Source organism: Nestor notabilis, unplaced genomic scaffold (genome assembly GCF_000696875.1).
Source record: "Nestor notabilis isolate BGI_N333 unplaced genomic scaffold, ASM69687v1 Scaffold24492, whole genome shotgun sequence".
Taxonomy (NCBI): domain Eukaryota; kingdom Metazoa; phylum Chordata; class Aves; order Psittaciformes; family Psittacidae; genus Nestor; species Nestor notabilis.
Genome location: NW_009919054.1, coordinates 1 through 16,750, shown reverse-complemented (window position 1 = coordinate 16,750; position 16,750 = coordinate 1). Strand labels below are relative to the sequence as shown.

The 16,750-nt window shown below is 39.3% G+C and overlaps 1 protein-coding gene across 1 annotated transcript; it reads right to left on the bottom strand.

The window, feature by feature from the left end:
• Positions 1–50: 50 nt before the first annotated feature.
• HEXB (hexosaminidase B (beta polypeptide)) lies at positions 51–12,825 on the bottom strand. Its single transcript, XM_010010062.1, has 11 exons — positions 12,777–12,825; positions 12,469–12,579; positions 9,954–10,055; positions 8,218–8,347; positions 6,399–6,579; positions 5,272–5,358; positions 4,609–4,681; positions 3,789–3,963; positions 2,862–2,952; positions 2,539–2,643; positions 51–238 (listed from the first exon to the last, which is right to left on the bottom strand). The coding sequence occupies exons 3-11, from the start codon at positions 10,047–10,049 to the stop codon at positions 178–180; spliced, it is 999 nt and encodes a 332-aa protein (XP_010008364.1). The 5' UTR covers positions 10,050–10,055; positions 12,469–12,579; positions 12,777–12,825; the 3' UTR covers positions 51–177.
• Positions 12,826–16,750: the final 3,925 nt, after the last annotated feature.

Below are 16,750 nucleotides of genomic sequence, written 5' to 3'. Positions count from 1 at the left end.
CCCCATTTCTAGTGAAAGCTAAAAACCGTAATTTTAACTCCAACAAAAACGTCAAGTAACTTTATTCTAAAAGTGAAAATTTTAAGTCTTGGTTCAAATAGCAAACCACATGTACATACATATATTCATACCCCAGAGGCACTTCAGGCTGTTGACTAGAAGTCTTTGCAGCATTTACTATCCCCTTGCTTCGTGGGCACAGTATCCAACAAACACCGGTTCAGCTGCTATGCCACGGCTGTTAAAATAAAGTGGAATATGTATTATTATAATCAAACAACTGGCTGGTTCTGGAGGCAGGAAGAGAGATACTGGCACTGTATTTTAATCTCTGTATAAACAAAACTACTTCCAAGAAATAACGGATGGCCTATTTAGAGAGTAAAAAAGGGCCTATTCTACTGTTTGTTGTACTTCAGTTATGTACAGTTCTCTGTTTCAATCAGATGTACCAGGACATTAGAAAACAGGTTGAAAAGCTTAAATTCAGGGGCTAGTTGTGTCAGTGTTCCACAAAGTGTATTGTTTTCACTGAGGAGAAGTCATAAGAATGTGAAAATATGAACTGGGTGACATTTGGTCTTCCTCCAGATCCCATCCTCAATGTTTCCTTCATATGTGGCTCTCATTATGTAATTTTCATTCATTTTTTGGAGGGAGCCAGTTTTGTTGAACAGCATTTTTTCTAGCTACAGTATCATAAATTATTCTGTTCTCATGTAGCCTTAAAAAATAAACAAAAACCCCATGTAGCTTATGAAGGTGCAGTAAGATAGTATAGTAAATGAACAGGTTTCGCAGTTACAGTAATTGTAGTCAAAATTCGAATTCTTGGATATTTAAGAAGAGGACCATAACTGCTACAGTGATTTGTAGGACAATATATGCTGGTATTTAAATTGCACTTAAGAGCTTCAATGAAAGAAACTGAATAATGAAATAGCTCAGCCTGACGGTTGCTTGCCCCAGGCAAAACCTACTCTCAGTAAAACACAAGGTTGTTGCCTAGGCCTCTGGCATTTAAGTCTGCCTTTTTGTTTCCCATCGCCTGTCACCATTTCTCTGCAATTTAGGCTGTTGTATCCTACAGGAAGCTAAGTTTAGGTCTAAGTACTGTGAAAACAGTAGCTGGTATTGTTTCAACAGCAGTGGCGTCAGCCTTGGATAGGCAGAGCTACTGTTCTTCCTGTGGCCATGATCTAGCTGTTACAAAAGTTCCACCTACCCATTCTCTTGCTCCTTGGTCCTCAGCTGCAAGGGAAGCAAGAGCTGTTTCCTTCTCCTTTGAAAGACCCTTTGGATTGCTACAACTGCCACAGTCTTTACATACCATGTATGAAAATGTCAGTAGGGACACAGTCCTTTGCTCATGCTATAAGACTACAACAGCCTGACTAAATATGCTCTTGAGTTCACACAGTGCTAATGGAGCCCATATATATGAAAGGCAACATAACTGTGGCTCCAAGGAATGCTTATTTCATTGGGGAAGGCAAATGGTTTCTCTAGGGTTTTCCTGGTTCAAAGCTGATATAAAAGGAGTAATTTTCAGGAGGACATGTCCTTTTATTAACATAGTCTGTTTATAGCAGGAATTGTTCACTGCCAGCAAAGCGGTTTTAGCACCAGGAAGTAGTTTAAGGGAAATGTGTGCAACAAGTATGGGGAGTAGTCCTTAGTCTGCCTCCCCATTCTGCATCTCTCATGCAAGCACTACCAGAGCAGCTGCAGTCACCTGCATAAGCTCCCTATATAGCAATACAAGTGCCAGCATTAAGGAAGAAGATGGGAGATGCACCAGTAATCAGGTCCAGGGACAGTATGGTTTATTTCACTTTAAAACCCTAATCCTAGAGGTACAGCCAGCACTTCACTGTTAGTTGTATCAGTGTTTTCTCTAAGCCCCATCAAGAGATGCACCATCTTGTTAAGTGGAGTCAAATCTGGAGTTAAGACCTAGAAATCACTTATTTCTACAACTGCAACTATACAAAGACAGCACTAGCAATGGTTAGCCAGTAACTTGTCTAGGTACTTTCTGGAAAAGAAGTGCAGAGAAGAATATGTTGTGAACTGACTTTGGTTTTCTTAAATGAATTATCAGGGATTCCTTATCCACCCTTTTCAGTCCCTATACTGCCTTATATAAGGCAGTACCTGAAAGAACAGCTCTCCTGTCTTATGTAATCCTCTCCCATACCCTTTAATATCCTTTTTGTCTGGGGGGAGGGAGGAAATAAAAACCAGTTATGGTGGTGTTCTTCATTTAAAGGAAAGAGACATAGATGAGTTCTAGAACTTCGCTCACAAAAGAGTTCTGAAAGTGTTAATTGCAAAATGGTCTGGAACCCCTGTCTTAATGCATCTGTTCTTCCTCTTTTGTGGATAAGAAAAAACTTTAAGGGATGATGTTTACCTAGTCAGATTAGAGTGCTAGCTCTTGTCCCTTCCTTTCCAAGCGAGCAGTTTAGGCCTGTAGTTGAACTCCATTAGCTATAAGGCATAAGAACTAAGCTTTACTATAGCTAGTAATCTTACCGGAGCATGCGGCATCGATGACTGGTCAGTCTTTTATAGGCATCCTCTAAGTCAGTTACATTACTGCTGCTCCAGAGTCTTTCTCCTACAGCACTTGCTCGAGGCCTGTAAAGATACGCTAAGGTTCAGAGTAGTTGCGGTCTGTAACCAAGAATGGGTTAAAGTTTTTAATACCAGGTCTTGTACATCCAGAAGCATCAATATTTATATCTGCTCAGGTTCACCACAGAGCACTGTTATCACTAACATACAGTCCTGCTGGATTAATTAACATTTCTTGTAGCTGGCCTTAAAAAAAAATCTAATGATAACACAGTTCATACCATAATCTGGGTGTGAGGTTAGTTGCATCCACAAATTCCCCCCACAGGCAGGCTTCTCCACCTATTAGAAGCTTTTTCTGTTTTTCAGATCCTGAATTCAAAAGCAGAAAGTTAGAATTTCTATTCGCCAAAAAAACCAGGCATATATCAACAATTTCATTTTCCAATAATGAGGTAAGATTCATGTTCAGTTGTTTGTTTTATCATATAAAATATCTGTCCTGAGCACTAACTTGATGTTCTGGAAGTCCTGTTACTGAATGCGAGAACTACTGGGCCATTTGCCCAAAGAATCAATTTTTCTTCTCTGTTGGAAAAGATTTTACCCTTTTTCCTCTGAAGACATTCCTCAGCTTTCTGACATTCTTCAGAGATTTCAGTCTTGATTTAAACTGTTCATTCTATCACACACAGCACATTCCTTGAAAAAGCTAGTAAGTCAGGTGTTCTTCTAATCAGCTTTGAAAGTCTACCTCACACAAAGTGAAACCCCCAGGAAAAGCATTAAGATGTTTGTATCAGCTTTAGCCAGAGGGAGAGAACGTGTCTTTTTCTATAACAGCCTAATACTCTAGAAGCTTGCTATCACAGGAATTCAATGTCTGTCTACCAGCCATTTCCCACAATTCTGCCCCTAATGCACAATGCATCTGTCCAACTAGACCAGCTTCCTGTCTCATACAAGCACCAGTGCCAGATTCTTGAGGAAGGTAACACTTCTGTGTGGAGTTGGAAGTGGAGCTGCAGTTTTCATTTTTATTTGAGAATTTTCCAGAGTTGTAGCTGACATTAATGTCCTCTGATGACAGTGTATCAGACCACAGTGACTTCACAACCACTCTAATTAGCCTTATTCTTTCCATTTACACCTTACTATGAACCAAACACTTTCTTTCATAGAACATGTATATAAAAAAAGTAACAAACCAGGGAACTTAAGTGGTTCGACGCTGTAGTATTTCTTCCAGTCTTGCCCATAACTAATGTAGTCTAAGTACCAGGGAGCTGCCAGGATAGCAGTGAACCCAGCTCCAGTGACACTGCTCAGTTCATGAGCATAGTTGTTTTCCATCCACACTTGAACTACAGTGTCTGGTTTCAGCTAAAAGGTGAAAAAAAACCCCAAAACAAACAACAAAACCCAAAAACATTAAAGACAATTCTAATTGCTGTTATCAGGAAAAAGGATGATGGATTTCAAAACTGTGTATTTTGTTTTGGAAAGGAACATTTTAGAAGTTCCTTTTGTCATTTCTGCCCCCTCCCCCAGTCTAAAGCTGATTAGCTCTTTGCTAGTTTTAAATAGAGCTCACACTAGAGTGAGGCCTAGGTTACACTATAAACAGTTAATGCCCTAAGAGGGTTCCTACATGTACCACTTATATGATCAGCTCTGAAAAGCTGAGCACCTGATGTTACTAGTGCAGATGCACAGTTATGTGAGGAGGGAAAAAAGAAAGCCTATAGAAGCTTCTCTACCCTTTACTCTGATGCTCTGAAGCATATTACAGTATCTGTGTCCACCTTTGGAAAGCATGTCAGTGCTGGTGTTCCTGTTCCACCCATTTTACATGTTAAATAAATCATGATTTTAAGGCAGGCCTCACACCTGGGGACACTTGCTAAAGTCAGCAGACTTGCTTTAACTGTAAGAGACACAAACATAGCTACTTAATAGTCTGCTTCAGAAGCCTCTCACAATACTGTGCTGTTATGCAAGAGTATTTTACTTATCTTCCCATCTTACCTGTGCTTTGTTATCAAACACTTCTTGCCAGACTATGTATCCTTTGTTACAGGAGGAAACAATGTCCAAAATCCTAGAATTTAGAAATAAGATCATGTTTGTGAACTTCAATGAAACCAGTACAGGCAGACGAAGTAGCAATATTGTCTACCCTAAAGTACATCAGGCCTTTCCCAGCACTGCACAGGGGACTAAGAAAAAGCTTTTTTTTTTCCTGGTTTTGGCCTTCAGTGGTCTGCCTCAAAAAGCATGTTCCCCCATGCATAAGGATAGCCTGTGCAGTAAAACGGATGTTCAGAACTACCAGCAACTCATATAGGTGTCTAAATACATGTTATTTAAGAACAAGATAATTAAATGGCTGCAAAAACCTTAGGACTTTTCCTCCCCACTTTATGTACCAACATTACAGCAGATACATGGTCTGAGACACCCAGTACATCCAGAGTGTGCACAGAACTAGCTTACATAGCCTCGTTGTGTCCCACATTTCAAAGCTGTTAACTTTACATTCAGTGTATTAAAATACAAGAAAGTGGATATTCCCCAATACATACCAGTTTTTGAAAACAATATAGGCTAACCTACATCAGCTTCAGTATCTGCACCTCAACACCCCCAGTGGCTGTAAAAAGCTGAGCAAGAATTTAAAGTGCAACATACTTCTGAATATAGTAAGATTCCAGTTTAGCATAGTCAATTCCAAATCCTTGCTTCTTCATGAACTCCTTCACATTGGGGTTAGATTTCCTTAAATAACAACAACAAAAAAAATTAATTAAAAAAATAATTTTGTTTTGTTTTAAATCAGATTTCCCAACCATTTCCACCTATATACAGCACACTAGCTGATGCCTTAGGCACACCATAGCCTGGATTGCACAACAGAGCAGAAGCAGCTGACTGACATGATTTAGTTTTTCTGAAATAGTTTCATCTTCATCTGAAATAAATCCAATAGTCCTACTTCTCTGGTAGAACTACTGGAGTGCCTGTTCTGAAGCAGCCTCTGGCAGGCTGCTTCAATCTCCTAAGAGTGCTGGGGTTCCTGGCTTCTCTGTGACCTTTCGTGAAGGTTGCCAGCAGGTCTGGGAACTGAGCAGCTACAGATAGTACCAGGGGATCTTAGGGGGCATCAAGCATTTGGGAAGATATCCCCAAAAGCAAACAACACTTTTGTGATAAAGCATTTGTCAGAAATTTTTAAAAATTAAAGCAATTCCGTAGTGTTCAGATTTGATGTTTCAAGAGAACATACAAATACTAACAAGATCAATTTGAATACTCATCCAATTAGATCAGGTCCAAATTCTGTATTATTAGTACTCTAGCACAGAGACTCTAAAATATTCAAACTACAACAACAGTACCACAACCAACTGAAGAACTCTATTACTACATGCCATACTACTTACACAAGCACACAAGAGTCAGTACTGTAATACTTAATGTTAGCAGATTTTCTGGAAGGCAGAACTCAATGGAAAGAACTGCTTTTCCTCTAAAACAAAGCATTTAAGTGTTAATTATCTTATCTTTCCTGCCAAGTTTATTTTCATAAAGAAGTCCTTTAGAGTACCTGAACATTTGTGAAACTACTAGCCAAAGCAAAATTCTGCACAACATCCTTGCTTGTTGAGGATCACAAGCACTCTGCCTGTTACAGAACTAGGAGTGGGGATCTTTGGGTTAAGCAGTGAAAACTGTTTCACACAACTAAGTTCCACAATTGATCCACTTAGGCAAGTTTAAAAGGCAGTATATGTTTACTCTTTGAACTGTCACCATACCAACAATCGAAGTTCACTTCATCTCCTCCCAAATGAATGTATGCATCTGGAAATACACTGCTGATCTCTTTGAAGAATTTAGTCATGAAGTCATAAGTTGTATTCAAAATGGGATTTACAGGTCCAAAGGACCCAGTTGGCTGTTCTTCATTGTAACAAGGGGTGAGAAGATCTTTCTGACCTAATAGAAACAATTAATAGGGGATACTCAGTTCCATTCAGTAGTTTGCATGCTAACTTAGCTAGCAGGAAGAGGCAGCTACCTATATTAAAAAGGTTAATATTCATTAACTTAAGTGTTCACTTATTCTAAGTACAATCAAATAGAGGCAGGATGAAATAAAACAACTCAACCAAAGTTGAAGAACCCTCTAACTGGAAATCAGGACTCTGACTTTCAGATTTGTGATTTAACACACGCTAACTTATGGAGCATGTCATTAAACACAGCTTCTGGATGACTACTTGAATAAAAAAGCTTTAATGTATTTAGAAAGGAAGCCAATTAGAAGGAAGCCAAATATAATGAGTGTGCTCCAGAGGCCTCTCCTCTTTTTATTACTTTGCTTTGTTAATATCTAAGTAGGTGGGAGCTATACCCACCTACTATAGATGCCCTGGTCTGCCAGGAATTTACCTCTACACAACAAAGTAAGGCTAGACAAACACCAAAACTAAGTACTAGTTCTTGAGTCAAGATACCTGAAGCAACATGAGCCAGGATAATAAAATAGGAAAAAGTTTATTATATGTAGGCTGGAGATTCCCAAGTCCAGTTTATTTGGTAAACCATGGCTGCAGCAGCAGCACTTTCCTGGCTGCTTGTTTCCTACTCTGAGCACATTTTCCCTGAACAGGGCCGTAGTGGTAGATTGCTTCAACTACCTTCCTCACATGCCATGTTTGAATGCAAACAAAGTATACTTACCCAAGATCACAGGCAAAGCCAGGCCTGGCTCCTGTGCATTATGTTAAAAAAGCTATTCTACAAGAAGCTATTGGGAACAATTGATTTTAGGCAAGGGACATGAACCTTGCTCTTAATATGAATGTAGACTATCTCATGTATCACCAGGCAAGCCGCCAACTTCTGTTACTGCTCTGTAATAGCAAAGACCACATCATATGAAGCTTAGAAGGACTTCATCAGCAAATGATGAGCACAAGACTTACCCCATGGTTAAAGCTAAAGCTGTGGAGTGCTAGAAAAGTCTCCACTATTTCCAATTTGGCCAAAACCATCATACATTAAATGCAGTGAAATCACAGTCAGTGTGCTTTGAATTAAGGCAAAAAGTCACTTGGTCCTTGAGTACACTTAAACACTACCACTCTCAGGATTCAGTTCTCTATTACTCTGAAAACCAGAAGACAGAGTGAAGAGGCGTTCAACTTTGCTGTGTTTTTTACACTGGCAGATTACCACTTTACTAGTAGACAAAAACATCAAACACTTTGAAAGAACCTTTCCAAAGCAGAAATCTCTATACTAGATACAGCAACTCATTATTTCTAGCTACTGCCTCATTACTCTAAACTCAAGAGTACTGGATAGGGGGATAACAACAACAGGAAGTCTAAGGCAGACAGGATGTTATCTGTGCATCACACACACATCCAGCACAGGAAGTGTCAGCTTTCTCCACTCACCTTAGTTCCTCTAACATATAAACATCATGACCATCACTGAGTCTGCTCCTTGCTTAACTCTTATCCAGGGCCTTCCAAAGCACTTAAAAGGTTGCTTTTCAACATTTTGTTTGCTTGCTACACCCCATTTACCACAATCTCTTAACCATTAATACTTTTCTGGACATACCTTTTCCCCAAGATTGCGTGTGTCCTGGGGTATCAAACTCTGGGATAACTCTAATGCCTCTTAACCGGGCATACTCAATCACGAGACGAACATCAGAAGGAGTATAGATGTGGTTATAGGAGTATGCTCCCTGTAAAGTATTCATATTTAGAGACAGTTTACAGAATGTTGCACCAGCAGATCACAAAATTGAGATTAAAGTGTTATAATTTAGACCACAGAGCAGTTTTACAAGTTGTCCTTTTCTGGTTTATCACATGTGCAACTGCACTTGAGAGAACTTTCCAGTTGACTAGTGGGAAAAACAAAACACACCCATTAAAGTTAACCCCTATTCCCAGACTAAACAAATATCCTGAGGAGACCATCCTTTCCTCCTTAGCTCATAGTTACTACAGAAAACAGAAAACCTAGTTTCTATTCCAGACTCTTTGAAAGATACATTTTTCAGTTCTTCTGTACAGAGGCAAATTAATTCCACCTCTGCATCATCAATTCTGAAACATGGGGCCCTTGTTACATGACATGCAAGACTAATGGAAAAATTCTGCCAAGTCAGAAAGAATAGCGTCTTCTTCTGACACCTCTGCTTGTCAGGTTTGATACAATGACCAGTTCAGCATCAGGTCACGTTCGTTTTGTGACGCTGAGTTTGAGCATTATTCCATTCCCACGGAGCCAACTAACATGACAAATGAGCCAGACTGCTAGTTTGGTGAAACAGATGCTTACTGAAGAGACAAACTACAGATGAAAAGCATCATGACTTGTCATGATTAATAGCACCTTAAGCTTCCATTTATCTGGAAATGGTTTCCACAATTGAGTTACTCAAAAAAGATACTGGTAAACGAGAAGCCTTTCAAAAGGCTATTGAGACAAGCGCCATCTCCCTCTCCAGCTGTCAGTGGGGGATAGGACAGAACTCTCCAGCCCTTTACTAGGGAAAATAATATGCCTGTACCATGCAACATTTACAGTTTTGAATTATAAAATTATTCATGGCATCTGCTCAAGCACTGCCTACATTATTTTCATGAGGGTGAGAGTCCAGCAAGCATTTTAAAACAGAATTACAAATCTTGTGCTTAGACTTAGTCTACTTAATTATTCATTCTTGCTTTGGCTACTACTGTACTGTGACTGAGCAAGAACCTCATGATGGCTTTCATTAATTTGCAATATCTGCTGTGAAACTGAAAATAAAGAGATACTTCACACTATAAATATTTCAGAAAACAATCTCTCACTTTTGGACCTTTTATAGACATGTTGTGTTTTGTAAAGTTAACTAGATCTCAGACAGGGCAAAAGTACTACTACTGCAGTGGTTCCAAACCTAGAGCTGACAGGAAACTGTCTTACATTTGTATGAGTGGCAGGAAGCCTACCAGTTAAATAAATGAACAGAAATCCAAGCAGAGTCCACCACAACAACTTATTTGCACACCACTGCTGCTTGAAGACCTGCAAACACCAAGGATCACTGTCAGCAGCAAATCTGCACCAGAAGAGTTAGGAAGGTCATTTACCATGCATCCACCAAGGAAGGCTTGAACAGAGTCCACGTAGACACTCAGGCAGGATCCTAAACTTGGACTTACTGGTTACTGGTCCTCTAGTACTGTTTCATTATCTGCCTAGCCACATGTATTCTGGTAGGCTCTGCATTTTATTTTAGTGAAAAATGTGCCTGATTTCTACCCTCCCACCCTGCTCCAATGATGTTTACTCACCTTGTCACTCAACTCAGGGAAATAAATGCTCTGGTAAGGGAACGACTGATCGTCTACTATATGCCAGTGGAGAACATTGAACTTGTTAAAAGCCATGGCATCCTGTAACAAATAATACAATACAGTCTACTTCAGCACTTCGCTCTCACAGAAAACCTCTATGAAAATGGTGGTCTTGTCCCAGTATATCCTGTATGCCTAAAGCAACAGCAAAAAACAACCAACAAACAAAACCAAAACAAAACCAAAAGAAAAAGCATACCATGTTTCACAAATCCTAGAAGCATACACCAAAATACATGAGCCTGTTTATGCTAGGCTCCATTCCTCTGCCATCTATTTTCACCACTCCTATCAACAAGGTTTTGATCTGATAATGCTACACTGGCTAGCAGAAGGGGATCTGCTACAAAATGTTTATTAATTTTTCCACTTCAGAACATATCTGGCTAATTCTCTTTGCACCATTTCAGCTTACAGAAAAACTTATACTTTTCTACCTAAATACTTTGAAACTTGAAAAATAAACAGCATGAGCAAGTTCCTACTATATGGTACAGCCCTACTTGTTAGTGATTCCTGCAGAATCCATTTCAAATACATGCAAAATAAAACATGCATTTTCCCTGCAGAAAATAGTGTTCCCCTTATGTTTTCAGTCATTACAGTGTCAGTACTTCCCTTTTCCAAACTTGAAGATAAATGTTAACACACTTATTTTAGAATTATGACTCCGGATGGACACTTACACACATATCCTGAGTTATGCAGGTTTATTAGTCACTTACAAGTATTGTGTGCTGCATACAGACAAAGTAAGTTTTCTCTACATTGTTCATGACTGAGTAATTGTAACACAGTTGCTTCCAATCCCTTGCCACAAAACTATTATTTTCACCCCTACCCTTTTCTTTTTTCCACCAAGCTGTGTTTAAAGAAGTGACAAATCTCTTACAGGAACCTCTATCAGATCCAAAGGAAGACATATACTTTGTCCATTCCCCCAAAATTATCTTGTCTGTTTTATTAGACAGCATAAGTTTTAATTACCAGATGTCTTCGTTCATTTCTATCAAATATCATCTTTTCATATAGAAAATTGTATCTCCTGACCTTCACCTCAGCCACTCCTTCCTCAAGGACAATGCCCTTCCTGGAAATACAGTACAACAGCTGAACACAAATGAGAAATATACTTGAACTCCTACCTTAAGCATCTAATTACCACATGTGGTGAAGGGATTACTGCTACTTTTTATTAGGATAACCTGCATTCAAGAAGGCACAGAGGTGGGAGGAAACGCACACTTGTTCTTAAATCAGCAAAATGGCATAAAGTGTAGCTCTAGGAAAGTATTAAGATATTAAGAGCCACAGACATAATTTAAGGAAAAAAAACACAGAGTAATGACAGTTACAAAAAAAGTGGTTAGGAATGCAAGTCTCAAAAGTCAAGTTACTCTTTGGGCATTGTCTTTTAGAAAAGACAACAAATATTGACACAAGTAACTAGTTAAGTCTTTGAAGCACCCTCAGCTGCAAATGAAACACTAGACAAACAGTAGTTGCTGAACAGGGACTGATCTTAACGGTAAATACAAGTGGTAAATACCCACAGAGGGGCAAATTCTAAGCATAGTTCAAGGCCCTCAGAAATGAAGACTGACTTTACCTGCGCTCTCCTTCTGCCCATCTTAAGCCTGCTCTGTAGAGTTATGCAACATGGAAGGGAAAGTTTCTGACACTATTTCATCTTGGAAAACACAAGACAAGAAATTGCATATTCCTCCACTCAAAGGCTTGTTCATTTCAACCCACCAAATAAGCCTTGCGACAAGGATTTCAACAGTAGAAAAGGGGAGTACAAAACAAAAAACTCCAAAGCTATGATTATACAAATTTATCACCTTCCCATCGAAGTGGGAGTATACAATTCTTAGTATGCTTACTTAAGCTTTTTTTTGGGTTCTTGTTTGTCTGTCTGTTGTTTGGTTGTTGGGGTTTTTTTTTTCTTTTTGAAGGGATGTAGTGAAAGAAATTGGTAGCTTCCAATGAACATTTCCAATTTCCCCCCTTGCTGTAGTACTTAACTACTGGCTTGCTCTTAGCAGTGCAAAAAAGGACTACCAAAACCTGGTTATTGAAAAGACTGGAATTTTCCTGCAACCACTGGCACTGAAGCTAGGACTTGCAAGGTCTCCCATGTATTGCTTAGTAACAGTCAGATGTCTCAAAACATGCTTTCAAGAAATATGTGAGTTGGTTCAGGCAACAGAAAATACAGGAAGTCCAAGGTACGATAAATCCCAGCCTCCCTTACAGATTCACTAATCATGAGACTGCACACCCATTTCCTCTCCAGTTTATGTTCTGGCCTTCTGTTAGCAAAGTTCAAGCTCAAGAAGTCAGCCAGAGGAGACAGGTTCTCCCTTCATACCAGCTCCAGCTGCTTTCAGTGGGCAAAACACAGGAACAAAAAGCTTTTATTATCAATGATATAATATCACCCACTTACCAGGTTTGTGAGAATAGATTTCACTGGTAAATAATGTCTTGAAGTGTCTAGTAAGATTCCTCTATGAGCAAATCTTGGGAAATCGTCAATTTCAGATTCGTTGACAAGAAACTACAAGAACAAGATTTAAAAATTAGAATTCCCATTTTATTTTCATCGTACTTACTTTTCAGCTTGTTAACAGCTTTCCAAAGATCATTTTCTGAAAAAATATTTAATGAAGCTAGTAGACCTGCTGTTTCTAGAAAAGCACCTAATAAGGAACATGGTTGTCTCATCAGGACTGTGGTTTTAGTTACTATACTTACGCTTCCATAGTCATCTTCATGAACCAACTGGCTGAAGGTTTCCAAACCTGGGAAACAAAAACCAAGAAAGGAATTTGAAGTATAACTGAGTACTTGTCCTTCAAGTTTTAGTCAAAAACAGGACCATAACTATTCACAGGCATTCACACAGCTAGAAAGAATGTAGCTGAGTTTGTTCCTCTTTAGCAGTTTTCTTAATTGCTCAAGCACCACAGTTAAATTCTAAAGAGAGAACTACTCAAACTCTACCTTATACACAAATACTGAATATTAGCACTATAGCTCTGCTGTACAAAATTAACACTTGAATAGTACGGAAGTTACTGAGAATAAGGTGGGAATTTCTGGTGTTGTCATGCATCTCTTCCTGTCATCTCTGGAACTGGTGAAGTTTCTAACTGAGCATGAAAAATCTGCTGATTTGGAATAACATTCCAGTAAGCACAGCAGACTGAAACTTCAGCATTATGGTCTTGGTGATGCATCCACCATGTTCAATCATTAGATCATGTCAGAGAATAATTTGTTCTCCCTGTAGATCAGAGAGCTTTTTAGCACTCATGATTTGATTGGTTTGACTGATTTCAGGCACAGCAAGAATACACTGATAGTGTGCCACTGGATCTGAAATGCCAAGCACCCAGACTGAGGGTGTGACCAACACACATATGTGTACCTTCCAGCCTCTATTCCCAAGCGTACTTCCCATGAAGGACTGAATGAGGGCCAGGCTCAGTGGTCAGCTGGTTCTTGTCCACAATGGAGTTTGTATAAACCCAGAACAAATAGCTCTATAGGAAAAGTATCAGCTTACCTCTTAAAGCACCCCATACCTCATCTGCTTTCAGTATAGCCACAGGCTCAGTTACAGTTAAATGATCTAAAGAAAAGAAAGAAAAAAAAGTTATTCCTCAAGAAAACATGGACTGACAGGACGATGCTAACAAGCATTAGAGATTCTTCAAATGCCACATCTCCATTTATTTTTTAAATTCTAACCAATGCTAGTTTTAATGGTGATACTGTGCAGCTATTTTTAATTTATGTGCTCCTGAAATAATGCAAGCTACTAGTAAGAGAGTCAAGAGTTAATCAGTAAAATGATAAAACAAATATGATGCTTAATAATGGCAATGGCACATGGGCCAGAATTCCAGCCAAGTTTAATCCAGCTGTCAGTGGTGCGACTGGCACACTGGAGGGAAGGGAAGACATCCAGAGAGACCTTGACAGGCTCAAGAGGTAGGCCAGTGCCAACCTCATGAAGTTCGAATGGAGCTTTGAGCAACCTGGTCTAGGGGAAGGTGATCTTGCCCACTGCAGGCTGGTTGGAAGCAGATGATCTTTTAAGGTCCCTTCCAACCCAAACCATTCTAGGATTCAATGGAAACATAGCAGATACTTTTGCACTTAAGACACAGGTGATAAGGGCTGGGTAACTAAGCTAGACCTAATTGCAAAGTTTACTTCTTTTACTTTCCTTTTATATAGATTATGCTTACATAATTTTTTAGAGATATAGCTTGTCAAGTAGTATTGTTAGGTGCTTTGTGTACAGGTCTAATTACAAAGAGTTAAAAAACCCAAACAAAGCCCAAAACAGACCCTACCATCTAACGAGCATACATACAGAGCAGCAAGAACAAGTAAGGTAAGTAAAATGAAGAATGCTGTCTGAAGGTGTCTGTAACAGTCCTCCTTTAAGTTCGAGTACTGAAGTACAGTACAAAGTACTGAATGAAAAAAAAAAAACCAAACCAAAAACCGAACCCAAAACATTTTGGTTTTCTATTTAAAGTGATTCAGTAAATTTTAGAATTTTAGTGAAGAAAGAAATATCTTCTAAATACATTTTTTAGTTACATACATATATAAGTATAAAATACATTATATCTATAAATCTACAGATTTAGATTATCATATAAACATCAAAGCAATAATAAACCGACCAGAGTCGCACATTCAAAGCAGCAGAGAAAAAAATCTTGAGTAAATTGCTGTTCAGTGATTTTTCGGATCTGCCTCAGAATGAAAGAACAGTTGGGTAAGTTAAACAGTTAAAACACTTATCTCAACTACCAGAGAAAAGCCATTCAGGGAGATGAAGAAAGTACCTCAAGCTTCCATTTTAACCTAAGCACAGATTGCTTATACTGGAATTTCTGGGTAAGAAAGAGAACTTAGAAGACTACTGGAATCTCCACAGGTCTTTCTGTGGTAAATGGTAGTTCAGTCAAGGACTTACTTCTGAGACAGCAGACAAAAGTCTGAACATATAACATACCTTAAATGAGCACAGAACAAGACTTGTACGGCTATTTGGAGCTTTTTACATAAACAGGCAAGAATACAGCAGGGAGAAGGGCAGGTAACTTGTACTTTGACTACATATCCAATACTCTTGGTATAGGACATAGTCTATAGTCACTGACTCATCCATGCCATCTCTATTAAGAAAAGGAGTCAAACTGCGCAATCCAGCAAATTACTTATAACTGCATATGTCAGCATATGTCCCCTGAGCAAGCTATCCATTAAAAACAGAAAAGTAAAAGATTGTTCAAGTCTGGAGAGCTCAGCTCACTACATGAGGAAAACTCCATGTTACTTGTAACAGGAAACTCCTTTTCTATAGCAGAGGGAAAACCTGACTGTTCTGAAGAGTGCAACCTAAAAATCACATGATCTGACAGATTCTGTAACAGATGAGAAGAACCAGTTTTGCTTAAAATTCGAAGTTCACAAACCAGTTCAAAGTTCAACTATTAGTAAAGCAGTGTAATAACCAGTGGCAGAAAAATTCTAAAGTGTTAACAGTTTTGCTGCTCTATCTCATTTGCATTGAAACGTATGACAAACTCGCATATGAAAACTGCACTACTTGGCTAGATGGACTAAAAAGATTTAGTAAACTTAAAATCAATACATTCTATTACAAGTCTGGTGGAATTAATCCTGCTACAGATGTATGACCTTAAGATTAAAAGGATCTTTTTTTAAGGATCCGTATCCTGGATACCAAACAACTGCCTTGCATAGTACGGAAGATTATCCCAAGACAGAACCAGATGAGTTGAATATATTGAATTCTAAGCTAACCTACCCAGACAAAAAGCAATACTCAATTTATCCTTATTTCTGTTAAACTTCTCCAGTGATAAGGACTTGATTTTACAGTACTTCTCCACTCTGGACTTCAGTCACAGAACTAAAGAAGTAGAACAGAACAAATCCAATACAGCCACCCTGTTTTAAAGCCTTTCTTATATCTGCTGATAGAAACAAAGTGTATTTATAACACTACAAGATGAATAGAAAGAAGTTCAACAAATACTTTCTGGTTTTCCTGACATAACAGAAACACCATGTACGTAAGCCAGTGTAGGTAGATTTCAAATACAGTTATTTCTAAGGACAGCAGATTAATAAGTAAAGCCAGCCTTCAACACTGTACTGAAAGAAGGGATGATCTCCTGACTATGCATAGATCTCACGCAAGGTACGTAAGTGGGCAGTGCATGACAAAATACCTCTGATTCTTAATGACAGTTACGAGAAAGGGTAGCAGCAGGTAAATGAGTTGAATCCTAGTTAAACTGCAGAAATCACAGGCTACACCTCTAACCAGCCTTATGGCTCACTGCGGCCTGAGATTCTCACAGCATTAAGAGCAAAGCACTAAGAGCAAGACTTGTCTTCTGGTTGGGACTACTGTGAAATGCTCTCGAGCGCCCCCGTTTCCCGAGCCTGCGGTTTCCAGTTCCGCAAAAACACCCCATCTGCTGGCTGCTACACCGGACACGGCTGGCGATGGGACCCCTGGAAGGAGATCGACGCGCGGTGCCCGGCTCTGCGCGGTACTCACAGGCCTCGCTGGAGCCGAGGTGCGGGTAGCTGTGACAGCCGGAGTGCTGGGACTCGATCACCACCTGCAGCTGCAACAGCTCGGGCTCCGCTCGGCCCCCGAGCGGTCC